This window comes from Oncorhynchus nerka, linkage group LG20, assembly GCF_034236695.1.
Source record: "Oncorhynchus nerka isolate Pitt River linkage group LG20, Oner_Uvic_2.0, whole genome shotgun sequence".
Taxonomy (NCBI): Eukaryota; Metazoa; Chordata; class Actinopteri; order Salmoniformes; family Salmonidae; genus Oncorhynchus; species Oncorhynchus nerka.
This window is the reverse complement of record NC_088415.1, coordinates 4,210,245-4,225,469: the sequence shown is the minus strand read 5'-3', so window position 1 is coordinate 4,225,469 and position 15,225 is coordinate 4,210,245. Positions and strand designations below refer to the sequence as shown.

Genomic DNA, 15,225 nt, shown 5'->3' with positions numbered 1-15,225 from the left:
AGTTCAGTCACATTAAACCAGTCCTGAAAAACACTCTAAAGTTCAGTCACATTAAACCAGTCCTGAAAAACACTCTAAAGTTCAGTCACATTAAACCAGTCCTGAAAAACACTCTAAAGTTCAGTCACATTAAACCAGTCCTCAGTTCAGTCACATTAAACCAGTCCTGTAAAACACTCTAAAGTTCAGTCACATTAAACCAGTCCTGAAAACACTCTCTAAGTTCAGTCACATTAAACCAGTCCTAAACCAGTCACATTAAACCAGTCCTGAAAAACACTCTAAAGTTCAGTCACATTAAACCAGTCAGTCACATTAAACCAGTCCTGAAAACACTCTAAAGTTCAGTCACATTAAACCAGTCCTGTAAAACACTCTCTAACGGTTCAGTCACATTAAACCAGTCCTGAAAACACTCTAAAGTTCAGTCACATTAAACCAGTCCTGAAAAACACTCTAAAGTTCAGTCACATTAAACCAGTCCTGAAAAACACTCTAAAGTTCAGTCACATTAAACCAGTCCTGTAAAACACTCTAAAGTTCAGTCACATTAAACCAGTCCTGAAAAACACTCTAAAGTTCAGTCACATTAAACCAGTCCTGAAAAACACTCACATTAAACCAGTCCTGAAAAACACTCTAAAGTTCAGTCACATTAAACCAGTCCTGAAAAACACTCTAAAGTTCAGTCACATTAAACCAGTCCTGAAAAACACTCTAAAGTTTCAGTCACATTAAACCAGTCCTGAAAAACACTCTCTATACGGTTCAGTCACATTAAACCAGTCCTGTAAAACACTCTAAAGTTCAGTCACATTAAAACAGTCCTGAAAAACACTCTAAAGTTCAGTCACATTAAACCAGTCCTGAAAACACTCTAAAGTTCAGTCACATTAAACCAGTCCTGTAAAACACTCTAAAGTTCAGTCACATTAAACCAGTCCTGAAAAACACTCTAAAGTTCAGTCACATTAAACCAGTCCTGAAAAACACTCTAAAGTTCAGTCACATTAAACCAGTCCTGAAAAACACTCTCTATACGGTTCAGTCACATTAAACCAGTCCTGAAAAACACTCTAAAGTTCAGTCACATTAAACCAGTCCTGAAAAACACTCTAAAGTTCAGTCACATTAAACCAGTCATGAAAAACACTCGAAAGTTCAGTCACATTAAACCAGTCCTGTAAAACACTCTAAAGTTCAGTCACATTAAACCAGTCCTGAAAAACACTCTCTACACGGTTCAGTCATATTAAACCAGTCCTGAAAAACACTCTAAAGTTCAGTCACATTAAACCAGTCCTGAAAAATACTCTAAAGTTCAGTCACATTAAACCAGTCCAGAAAAACACTCTCTATACAGTTCAGTCACATTAAACCAGTTCTGTAAAACACTCTAAAGTTCAGTCACATTAAACCAGTCCTGAAAAACACTCTAAAGTTCAGTCACATTAAACCAGTCCTGAAAAACACTCTAAAGTTCAGTCACATTAAACCAGTCCTGTAAAACACTCTGAAGTTCAGTCACATCAAACCAGTCCTGAAAAACACTCTCTATACGGTTCAGTCACATTAAACCAGTCCTGTAAAACACTCTAAAGTTCAGTCACATTAAACCAGTCCTGAAAAACACTCTAAAGTTCAGTCACATTAAACCAGTCCTGAAAAACACTCTAAAGTTCAGTCACATTAAACCAGTCCTGAAAACACTCTAAAGTTCAGTCACATTAAACCAGTCCTGAAAAACACTCTAAAGTTCAGTCACATTAAACCAGTCCTGAAAAACACTCTAAAGTTCAGTCACATTAAACCAGTCAAAAACATCTAAACCACATTAAACCAGTCCTGAAAAACACTCTAAAGTTCAGTCACATTAAACCAGTCCTGTAAAACACTCTAAAGTTCAGTCACATTAAACCAGTCCTGAAAAACACTCTAAAGTTCAGTCACATTAAACCAGTCCTGAAAACACTCTAAAGTTCAGTCACATTAAACCAGTCCTGAAAAATACAAAGTTCTCATTAAACCAGTCCTGAAAACACTTAAAGTTCAGTCACATTAAACCAGTCCTGAAAACACTCTAAAGTTCAGTCACATTAAACCAGTCCTGAAAAACACTCTAAAGTTCAGTCACATTAAACCAGTCCTGAAAAACACTCTCACATTAAACCAGTCCTGTTCAGTCACATTAAACCAGTCCTGAAAAACACTCTAAACGTTCAGTCACATTAAACCAGTCCTGAAAAACACTCTAAAGTTCAGTCACATTAAACCAGTCCTGAAAAACACTCTAAAGTTCAGTCACATTAAACCAGTCCTGAAAACACTCTAAAGTTCACATCAAACCAGTCCTGAAAAACACTTCAGTCACATTAAACCAGTCCTGAAAAACACTCTAAAGTTCAGTCACATTAAACCAGTCCTGAAAAACACTCTCTAACGGTTCAGTCACATTAAACCAGTCCTGAAAAACACTCTAAAGTTCAGTCACATTAAACCAGTCCTGAAAAACACTCTAAAGTTCAGTCACATTAAACCAGTTCACTCTAAAGTCAGTCACATTAAACCAGTCCTGAAAACACTCTAAAGTTCAGTCACATTAAACCAGTCCTGAAAAACACTTCAGTCACATTAAACCAGTCCTGAAAAACACTCTAAAGTTCAGTCACATTAAACCAGTCCTGAAAAACACTCTAAAGTTCAGTCACATTAAACCAGTCCTGAAAAACACTCTAAAGTTCAGTCACATTAAACCAGTCCTGTAAAACACTCTAAAGTTCAGTCACATTAAACCAGTCCATGAAAAACACTCTCTATACGGTTCAGTCACATTAAACCAGTCCTGAAAAACACTCTAAAGTTCAGTCACATTAAACCAGTCCTGAAAAACACTCTAAAGTTCAGTCACATTAAACCAGTCCTGAAAAACACTCTAAAGTTCAGTCACATTAAACCAGTCCTGAAAACACTCTAAAGTTCAGTCACATTAAACCAGTCCTGAAAAGTTCAGTCACATTAAACCAGTCCTGAAAAACACTCTAAAGTTCAGTCACATTAAACCAGTCCTGAAAAACACTCTAAAGTTCAGTCACATTAAACCAGTCCTGAAAAAAACACTCTCTAAGTTCAGTCACATTAAACCAGTCAAAACACTCTAAAGTTCAGTCACATTAAACCAGTCCTGAAAAACACTCTCACATAAACCAGTTCTGAAAAACACTCTAAAGTTCAGTCACATTAAACCAGTCCTGAAAAACACTCTGAAGTTCAGTCACATTAAACCAGTCCTGTAAAACACTCTGAAGTTCAGTCAAACCAGTCCTGAAAAACTGAAAAACACTGTAAAACTCTAAGTTCAGTCACATTAAACCAGTCCTGAAAAACACTCTAAAGTTCAGTCACATTAAACCAGTCCTGAAAAACACTCTAAAGTTCAGTCACATTAAACCAGTCCTGAAAAACACTCTAAAGTTCAGTCACATTAAACCAGTCCTGAAAACACTCTAAAGTTCAGTCACATTAAACCAGTCCTGAAAAACACTCTAAAGTTCAGTCACATTAAACCAGTCCTGAAAAACACTCTAAAGTTCAGTCACATTAAACCAGTCCTGAAAAACACTCTAAAGTTCAGTCACATTAAACCAGTCCTGTAAAACACTCAAAGTTCAGTCACATTAAACCAGTCCTGAAAACACTCTCTACAGTTCAGTCACATTAAACCAGTCCTGAAAAACACTCTAAAGTTCAGTCACATTAAACCAGTCCTGAAAAACACTCTAAAGTTCAGTCACATTAAACCAGTCCAGAAAAACACTCTCTATACAGTTCAGTCACATTAAACCAGTTCTGTAAAACACTCTAAAGTTCAGTCACATTAAACCAGTCCTGAAAAACACTCTAAAGTTCAGTCACATTAAACCAGTCCTGAAAAACACTCTAAAGTTCAGTCACATTAAACCAGTCCTGTAAAACACTCTGAAGTTCAGTCACATAAACCAGTCCTGAAAAACACTCTCTATACGGTTCAGTCACATTAAACCAGTCCTGTAAAACACTCTAAAGTTCAGTCACATTAAACCAGTCCTGAAAAATACTCTAAAGTTCAGTCACATTAAACCAGTCCTGAAAAACAGTCTCTAACAGTTCAGTCACATTAAACCAGTCCTGAAAAACACTCTAAAGTTCAGTCACATTAAACCAGTCCTGAAAACACTCTAAAGTTCAGTCACATTAAACCAGTCCTGAAAAACACTCTAAAAAAACACTCTAAGTTCAGTCACATTAAACCAGTCCTGAAAAACACTCTAAAGTTCAGTCACATCAAACCAGTCCTGAAAAACACTCTAAAGTTCAGTCACATTAAACCAGTCCTGTAAAACACTCTAAAGTTCAGTCACATTAAACCAGTCCTGAAAAACACTCTCTATATGGTTCAGTCACATTAAACCAGTCCTGAAAAACACTCTAAAGTTCAGTCACATTAAACCAGTCCTGAAAAACACTCTAAAGTTCAGTCACATTAAACCAGTCCTGAAAAACACTCTAAAGTTCAGTCACATTAAACCAGTCCTGAAAAACACTCTAAAGTTCAGTCACATTAAACCAGTCCTGAAAAACACTCTAAAGTTCAGTCACATTAAACCAGTCCTGAAAAACACTCTAACATTAAACCAGGTTCAGTCACATTAAACCAGTCCTGAAAAACACTCTAAAGTTCAGTCACATTAAACCAGTCCTGAAAACACTCTAAAGTTCAGTCACATTAAACCAGTCCTGAAAAACACTCTCTAACGTTCAGTCACATTAAACCAGTCCTGAAAACACTCTAAAGTTCAGTCACATTAAAACAGTCCTGAAAAACACTCTAAAGTTCAGTCACATTAAACCAGTCCTGAAAAACACTCTAAAGTTCAGTCACATTAAACCAGTCCTGAAAAACACTCTAAAGTTCAGTCACATTAAACCAGTCCTGAAAAACACTCTAAAGTTCAGTCACATTAAACCAGTCCTGAAAAACACTCTTAAACCAAGTTCAGGTTCAGTCACATTAAACCAGTCCTGAAACAAAAGTCACATTAAACCAGTCCTGAAAAACACTCTAAAGTTCAGTCACACCAGTCCTGTAAAACACTCTAAAGTTCAGTCACATTAAACCAGTCCTGAAAAACACTCTAAAGTTCAGTCACATTAAACCAGTCCTGAAAAACACTCTAAAGTTCAGTCACATTAAACCAGTCCTGAAAAACACTCTAAAGTTCAGTCACATTAAACCAGTCCTGAAAAACACTCTAAAGTTCAGTCACATTAAACCAGTCCTGAAAAACACTCTAAAGTTCAGTCACATTAAACCAGTCCTGAAAAACACTCTAAAGTTCAGTCACATTAAACCAGTCCTGAAAAACACTCTAAAGTTCAGTCACATTAAACCAGTCCTGAAAAACACTCTAAAGTTCAGTCACATTAAACCAGTCCTGAAAAACTCTCTAAAGTTCAGTCACATTAAACCAGTCCTGAAAAACACTCTAAAGTTCAGTCACATTAAACCAGTCCTGAAAAACACTCTCAAAGTTCAGTCACATTAAACCAGTCCTGAAAAACTCTAAAGTTCAGTCACATTAAACCAGTCCTGAAAAACACTCTAAAGTTCAGTCACATTAAACCAGTCCTGAAAAACTCTAAAGTTCAGTCACATTAAACCAGTCCTGTAAAACACTCTAAAGTTCAGTCACATTAAACCAGTCCTGTAAAAGTCACCAGTCCTGTAAAACACTCTAAGTTCAGTCACATTAAACCAGTCCTGTTCAAAACACTCCTGAAAACTAAAGTTCAGTCACATTAAACCAGTCCTGAAAACACTCTAATGTTCAGTCACATTAAACCAGTCCTGAAAAACACTCTCTAACGGTTCAGTCACATTAAACCAGTCCTGAAAAACACTCTAAAGTTCAGTCACATTAAACCAGTCCTGAAAAACACTCTAAAGTTCAGTCACATTAAACCAGTCCTGAAAAACACTCTAAAGTTCAGTCACATTAAACCAGTCCTGTAAAACACTCTAAAGTTCAGTCACATTAAACCAGTCCTGAAAAACACTCTCTATACGGTTCAGTCACATTAAACCAGTCCTGTAAAACACTCTAAAGTTCAGTCACATTAAACCAGTCCTGAAAAACACTCACATTAAACCAGTTCAGTCACATTAAACCAGTCCTGAAAAACACTCTAAAGTTCAGTCACATTAAACCAGTCCTGTAAAACACTCTGAAAGTTCAGTCACATTAAACCAGTCCTGAAAAACACTCTAAAGTTCAGTCACATTAAACCAGTCCTGAAAAACACTCTATACGGTTCAGTCACATTAAACCAGTCCTGAAAAACACTCTAAAGTTCAGTCACATTAAACCAGTCCTGAAAAACACTCTAAAGTTCAGTCACATTAAACCAGTCCTGAAAAACACTCTCTAAGTTCAGTCACATTAAACCAGTCCTGTAAAACACTCTAAAGTTCAGTCACATTAAACCAGTCCTGAAAAACACTCTCTAAAGTTCAGTCATATTAAACCAGTCCTGAAAAACACTCTAAAGTTCAGTCACATTAAACCAGTCCTGAAAAACACTCTAAAGTTCAGTCACATTAAACCAGTCCTGAAAAACACTCTAAAGTTCAGTCACATTAAACCAGTCCTGAAAACACTCTAAAGTTCAGTCACATTAAACCAGTCCTGAAAACACTCTCAGTCACATTAAACCAGTCCTGGTTCAGTCACATTAAACCAGTCCTGAAAAACACTCTCTATACGGTTCAGTCACATTAAACCAGTCCTGAAAACACTCTAAAGTTCAGTCACATTAAACCAGTCCTGAAAAACACTCTCTAGAAATTAAACCAGTCTCTAAAGTTCAGTCACATTAAACCAGTCCTGAAAAACACTCTAAAGTTCAGTCACATTAAACCAGTCCTGAAAAACACTCTAAAGTTCAGTCACATTAAACCAGTCCTGTAAAACACTCTAAAGTTCAGTCACATTAAACCAGTCCTGAAAAACACTCTCTAACGGTTCAGTCACATTAAACCAGTCCTGAAAAACACTCTAAAGTTCAGTCACATTAAACCAGTCCTGAAAAACACTCTAAAGTTCAGTCACATTAAACCAGTCCTGAAAAACACTCTAAAGTTCAGTCACATTAAACCAGTCCTGAAAACACTCTCTAAAGGTTCAGTCACATTAAACCAGTCCTGAAAACACTCTAAAGTTCAGTCACATTAAACCAGTCCTGAAAAACACTCTAAAGTTCAGTCACATTAAACCAGTCCTGAAAAACACTCTAAAGTTCAGTCACATTAAACCAGTCCTGAAACACTCTCTAAACGTTCAGTCATATTAAACCAGTCCTGAAAAACACTCTAAAGTTCAGTCACATTAAACCAGTCCTGAAAAACACTCTAAAGTTCAGTCACATTAAACCAGTCCTGAAAAACACTCTAAAGTTCAGTCACATTAAACCAGTCCTGAAAAACACTCTCTACACGGTTCAGTCATATTAAACCAGTCCTGAAAAACACTCTAAAGTTCAGTCACATTAAACCAGTCCTGAAAAACACTCTAAAGTTCAGTCACATTAAACCAGTCCTGAAAAACACTCTAAAGTTCAGTCACATTAAACCAGTCCTGAAAAACACCCTAAAGTTCAGTCACATTAAACCAGTCCTGAAAAACACTCTAAAGTTCAGTCACATTAAACCAGTCCTGTAAAACACTCTCTATATGGTTCATTCACATTAAACCAGTCCTGTAAAACACTCTAAAGTTCAGTCACATTAAACCAGTCCTGTAAAACACTCTCTATATGGTTCAGTCACATTAAACCAGTCCTGTAAAACACTCTAAAGTTCAGTCACATTAAACCAGTCCTGAAAAACACTCTAAAGTTCAGTCACATTAAACCAGTCCTGTAAAACACTCTCTACACGTATCTCTGTATCACATCTCTGTATCATATCTCTCTGTATCATATCTCTCTGTATCACATCTCTGTATCATATCTCTGTATCATATCTCTGTATCATATATCTCTGTATCATATCTCTCTGTATCATATCTCTGTATCATATCTCTGTATCATATCTCTGTATCATATCTCTCTGTATCATATCTCTCTGTATCATATCTCTCTGTGTCATATCTCTGTATCATATCTCTGTATCACATCTCTGTATCATATCTCTGTATCATATCTCTGTATCATATATCTCTGTATCATATCTCTCTGTATCATATCTCTGTATCATATCTCTGTATCATATCTCTCTGTATCATATCTCTGTATCATATCTCTGTATCATATATCTCTGTATCATATCTCTCTGTATCATATCTCTGTATCACATCTCTGTATCATATATCTCTGTATCATATCTCTGTATCATATCTCTGTATCATATCTCTGTATCACATCTCTCTGTATCATATCTCTCTGTATCATATCTCTGTATCATATCTCTGTATCATATCTCTGTATCATATCTCTCTGTATCATATCTCTGTATCATATCTCTCTGTATCATATCTCTCTGTATCATATCTCTCTGTATCATATATCTGTATCATATCTCTGTATCATATCTCTGTATCATATCTCTCTGTATCATATCTCTCTGTATCATATCTCTCTGTATCATATCTCTGTATCATATCTCTGTATCATATCTCTGTATCACATCTCTCTGTATCATATATCTCTGTATCATATCTCTCTGTATCACATCTCTCTGTATTATATCTCTCTGTATCACATCTCTGTATCATATCTCTCTGTATCATATCTCTGTATCATATCTCTCTGTATCATATCTCTCTGTATCATATCTCTCTGTATCATATCTCTCTGTATTATATCTCTGTATCATATCTCTCTGTATCATATATCTCTGTATCATATATCTCTGTATCATATCTCTATGTATCATATCTCTCTGTATCATATCTCTGTATCATATCTCTCTGTATCACATCTCTGTATCACATCTCTCTGTATCACATCTCTCTGTATCATCTCTCTGTATCATATCTCTCTGTATCATATCTCTCTGTATCACATCTCTGTATCACATCTCTCTGTATCACATCTCTGTATCACATCTCTCTGTATCACATCTCTCTGTATCATATCTCTCTGTATCATATCTCTCTGTATCATATCTCTGTATCATATCTCTGTATCATATCTCTGTATCATCTCTCTGTATCATATCTCTCTGTATCATATCTCTCTGTATCATATCTCTCTGTATCACATCTCTGTATCATATCCCTCTGTATCATATCTCTCTGTATCATATCTCTGTATCACATCTCTGTATCATATCTCTCTGTATCATATCTCTCTGTATCATATCTCTGTATCATATCTCTCTGTATCATATCTCTCTGTATCATATCTCTCTGTATCATATCTCTCTGTATCATATCTCTGTATCATATCTCTCTGTATCATATCTCTGTATCATATCTCTCTGTATCATATCTCTGTATCATATCTCTCTGTATCATATCTCTCTGTATCATATCTCTCTGTATCATATCTCTCTGTATCATATCTCTCTGTATCATATCTCTCTGTATCATATCTCTCTGTATCACATCTCTCTGTATCATATCTCTGTATCATATCTCTCTGTATCATATCTCTGTATCATATCTCTGTATCATATATCTCTGTATCATATCTCTCTGTATCATATCTCTGTATCATATCTCTGTTTCATATCTCTCTGTATCATATCTCTGTATCATATCTCTCTGTATCATATCTCTCTGTATCATATCTCTCTGTATCATATCTCTCTGTATCATATCTCTGTATCATATCTCTCTGTATCATATCTCTCTGTATCACATCTCTCTGTATCATATCTCTCTGTATCATATCTCTCTGTATCATATCTCTGTATCATATATCTCTGTATCATATCTCTCTGTATCACATCTCTCTGTATTATATCTCTGTATCACATCTCTGTATCATATCTCTCTGTATCATATCTCTCTGTATCATATCTCTGTATCATATCTCTCTGTATCATATCTCTCTGTATCATATCTCTCTGTATCACATCTCTCTGTATCATATCTCTCTGTATCATATCTCTCTGTATCATATCTCTCTGTATCATATCTCTCTGTATATCTCTGTATCACATATCTCTGTATCATATCTCTCTGTATCATATCTCTCTGTATCATATCTCTCTGTATTATATCTCTGTATCACATCTCTGTATCATATCTCTCTGTATCACATCTCTGTATCATATCTCTGTATCACATCTCTGTATCATATATCTCTGTATCATATCTCTCTGTATCATATCTCTCTGTATCACATCTCTCTGTATTATATTTAATATGATCATATCATGACATTATTTCAGATATGCTTTTAAGAGACAATTCTTGATTTGGCTCTCTCTCATAGCCTACTCACTTCATCAAGTAGACGTCAAACTTCCCAGCGGACCGCCCAGACTTGCGTTGTTTGAGTTTCCGTGTCCAGCCCTGGGGCAGAGAGGGGTCGTCGTACAAAGGACCTCGGTCCCTGATGATGGACCTCCTCTGTTTGGGCGAAGCAGGGGACTCAGAGAGAGCCGAGGCCTCGCCAGCTGCAGTAACCATGGGCACCGAGGGCTCCGCCTCAGCCAGCTGCGCACTGGGCTGCTGGACTGGAGGATGAGGAGGGGAGGACATAGTGGTGGTGGATGGATCCTTCTCCATATCCCTCCGCTCCCGCCTCACCTTCTTTGGCTTGCTGTGTGTCTTAGGGTCCTTGTCGTTGGAGCTCTGATTCTGGTTGGCATCGGTAGAGGCAGAGCAGAGGCATGGTCTCAGCTCATCAGACTAGAAAATATGGAGAATGGCTATCCTTAGCTAGGGTTGCCCCCCAACAAATGTACTGTAAATGTCACTAAATTCCCTGGTTTTTCCGAAATCCCAGTTTGAGCGTTCCCGGAAACTGGAGGGAATAAACAGGGAGTCCAGTATCCTCCAACCAAGTTTTTTTGGGGAAAACCAGGGAATTTATTGAAAGTTTCAAGAATTTTGCAAACTTATCTTCAATGCCGATAAGAGTACAACATGTTTTAAACAAAAAGTCACAGATAAATTACAAACCTCAGCGTGCTCCCAATCAACTCACTACCTATTCACAAAGGTCATAAAAAAATAAAAATAAAATTGGGGGGGGGGGGGATATTGTGTTGTGCTGTTTCTTCACGTATGTGAAATATATACATATATGGTATTAAGGGCCAAACCTTCAGTCTGCCTGAACTGGGCTGAACCATATTCCACTCACTGTGGAAATAAGCACCTTCCCCATAGCAGGCATATCGAATGACGCAGCCAGTCAGAGAAGCCACGAGGCAAGAGATGTGAATGGTTCGAATATTTTGAACTGCACATGGTCGGTCCACATACACACTAGCATCTTACATCTTATCATTATTCTGATCTACACAACAGTAAAGTTAGAAGTAGCCTACAGCAGCAGCTACATCACAATATGCTATTCACTTCAACCTAACTGACTAATTGTAATGCATATAAAGAATATTTATAATACATTTTTTTGTTTGTTTTTGTACCAGATGCCAGTGTAGCGTAAATACGGGGCATTATTTTCACGGTACATCAATATAATTTTCTACCAGATGATACTCAGTCCTTCATGCTATTAAAGCAATACCTTGATTGCTCCATAACATTATTTGTTATTCTAGAAAATGGGCCAACTCATGTCAGCTTGCTCTAGTATTTAGCTAGATGATAACAGTCGTCATAACCAAACAAACTATTTTCTACGTAAAGAAAATAAATAAATGGTTTACGTCATAACAACACAGATATGTGGCTATTCTGTCGCAAAATTACCACGTCAAATGGCCACATGTGTAACCAGATGACGCTACATCCTATCCAGCTATTTAGCCAGCAAGCCAAATTGGTTATGAGGGTGGAGGATGTGGACAAATAGAGTGCAAACACAACACAACTGGATATATTTTTGTTGACAGTACATATATTTACAAATCCACAGGCTGTGTTTTCAGAGGTCAGAAAATGACACACACACACGACAGCAATCTAACGGAGACCATTTCCTCGCTCATCTATGATCTGCTAAAGTAGAGGGGATTACTTATTTCTGTATAATTTGGTGACGTACTCAGAACGCCTCTTTCAGTAAGCTCGCCTGCTGACCAGTTCATAACAAACATACAACGCATTACTTTAGCTAAATACAGCAATACATTTTAAACGGCTTGAACATTCATCTAACTCGACATTGAAATGGTGAATACGTGTAATTCACACTTACAGTCTCTCGTCTCCGCTCTCTACGGCGGCCATTTTTATTTAAATAAATAATTGTATAAAAATGCTCAAAACATCTCATGGGTACCTCTCACCCCTGCCTCAATTTCACTGCCGTCAGTGGCGTATTCACGCGAGATCCGTGAAACAGTTTCATAAGACCCATTGCATGAGCCCTTGGATCTCGCGCGAGCAGTGGTTTAACTCTGTAAATGGTTGTGAACTCTGAGATGAGGCCACTAAACTCCATCTGCAGCAAATACACATGACACACACCATCAAAACACATCAAGTCTTGGAGTTTAGAATTTGGTGGGTGGTGGAACTGTCACCAGATAAACGCCACTATTGCTTTCCTTGACAATCTGTCTTCAGTACAAATGTGCATTTTGTCTTACCACTTAGGTCATAGTGATACATCTGGTATAATAGCTCTCAATAGAAGTTGTACCTCTGCTCTGGTTGTAGGCGTGGACAGCCCTACCCGATTCATAGACCATACATGCCTTTGGTGCCTATTGATTAACGTATCTTCTTCCCGGGGAACTTTTATTAAGAGTCCCGACACTCTGAACGTAAACACGCACCATTTACGGAACGGTTTTGGAAACATACGGAACGTATCTTCTTCCCGGGGAACTTTTATTAAGAGCCCCGACACTCTGAACGTAAACACGCACCACTTACGGAACGGTTTTGGAAACATACGGAACGTATCTTCTTCCCGGGGAACTTTTATTAAGAGTCCCGACACTCTGAACGTAAACACGCACCACTTACGGAACGGTTTTGGAAACATACGGAACGTATCTTTCATATCAGTGGGAATTTGTTTTTAGGTTATTGTTCCCACACGGTCATATCCATGTTACAGCTGGTGTTTTGGGAAGACAGAGGTGACCTGTGCTAAACTAGCTATTTTCCATGTTCTGAACACCTGCGCGTAATTGGAAGAAGGCGGACAGAAACACGATGTAACTGAAAAATACTGTTGGCTGCGACTGACATAAAGCAAGTTAAAACAGTGTATATTTTGCATTTCTGAAATTATTTAAATGTGATATGAAAGTAAAGGGATTCATGCTTTAGTAGTTTAGTGGTTAGAGTGTTGGACTCGTAACCGAGAGGGTGCAAGATTGAATCACCCGAGCTGACAAGGTGAAAATCTTTCGTTCTGCCCCTGAACAAGGCAGTTAAACCCACTGTTCCCATGTAGGCCGTCATTGTAAATAAGAATTTGTTCTTAACTGACTTGCCTAGTTAAATAACGGTCAAATAAAAATATGTTTCGAGAACCATATTCCAATTGAGAATCAATTCACATTTAGATGGAGTATTTGGCAGTTTTTGGCTGACAGAGCCAGTCTACCTCGTGAAATAACATATGAAGGGACTTTGAGCAGTGCTGGACCGGTTTACAACCGATATTTCGCTCTCTGTGAAAGGCGCAAACATCAATCGCTTGACCCTCCCTACAAGTGCTGGTTGTCCTGATTTATATGCCCTATTACAGAAGTCATGTCTCTGAACGTCTGTTAATGTCTAATTGGTGATCTATTATTACATGTTTTTCATTGTATTCACAGGAATGTCCCGGTATTGATGTGTAATATTGTTATTATTGTTGCAATAAAAAAATATTTTATTTTATATATTTTTTTTGCATATATATATAATAAAAAATAAAAGTATATATATTTTATTTATATATATTATATATATATATATAAATATATATATTTATATGATATGCGCTATTACTGGCGCAGCTGTGAGGTTCATAGACACAGGAAATATATTTGGGACCATCACTCACTTTTTCCGGGCTATCCAGGAAAAGGAACGATTTCCTGTGCCTGTAAACCTCAAAGCTGCAATAAGCGCATATGAAACGGGGGTGTTCTCATTATAACTCAGTGAACCCGGGTCTAGCGGATGCAACAATAGCCGTTTCATCACGTCCAGACGGGGAAATCCAGACACGTCACAGGGGCTATAACGCTGAAGCATCCGTTTAGAACCTTTTTTCACTATCAAATATGGTAGTGAGAGGAAGTCCAGTCTCGGGTAGTAGGAGAGGATGAAACTGGGCCGACATTCTGCACATTTTCTCATCGATTAAATATCAGATTTTAATCTATTGTTAGGTTCCCCAAAATAAAATATGTTACCAATTACAGTGCACTAAGTTTTATAGACTTGACGCCTTGCCAAAGTCTAAAAAAAATATAAGCTTTGTTTAGAAGCAGTGAAAGTTCTAATTGAGTTTGCGCACATGCACAAGGGAGGCGTTTCCTAACAGAAATATGCAAATAATACTACAACGCGCAAATAGGATCTCGCTAGCTCGTGATTGCCCCCCTGCTTGCTTGTTCTAGACAATATGCTCAGAGTTGCCATGTTTTAGGTTTTCCACTGAAATTGGGCCACTTTGAAAACAATGTCATGACAGATAATTTATTGCGCGGGTTGGGATTTTGGGATATTTTTAAATTGCACCGCGGCCGACAAAATATTTATCTTAAAATATATATATATATATTTCACTGTGACCTGCTCCTGACTGTCAGGCAGTGAGACATGATGTTGCTGAGTGAGTGATGGGGAGGACCGGATGTGCGCTGAGAGAGAGCGCTACAGTTATGAGAGGAGCGAGAGCAGCACGCGTACACGTTGTGACACTTAAAGGTAGTCGGTTTAGTTTGTCATCACGGAGACTCCTATGTCCAAACCTTTTTCCATTAAACATGTTAATACTCAAGAACTGATGTATACCAATAAATAATGGAGACAAATCACTTGAAAACTACTTTGGGCGCACTACTGCTCATTACATTAATCCGCTCGGAGGTGG

General features: G+C 37.5%; 1 protein-coding gene across 1 annotated transcript in view; it reads right to left on the bottom strand.

Moving 5' to 3' along the window:
• LOC115127816 (methyl-CpG-binding protein 2-like) overlaps window positions 1-10,854 on the bottom strand; it is a 33,378-nt gene extending 22,524 nt beyond the window's left edge. The window contains exon 1 of the mRNA XM_065005133.1: window positions 10,486-10,854. Within this exon, the coding sequence (XP_064861205.1) occupies window positions 10,486-10,772 (287 nt within the window). The 5' untranslated portion in view covers window positions 10,773-10,854. The remainder of the gene's footprint in view (window positions 1-10,485) is intronic.
• Between the last annotated feature and the right edge of the window lie 4,371 nt (window positions 10,855-15,225).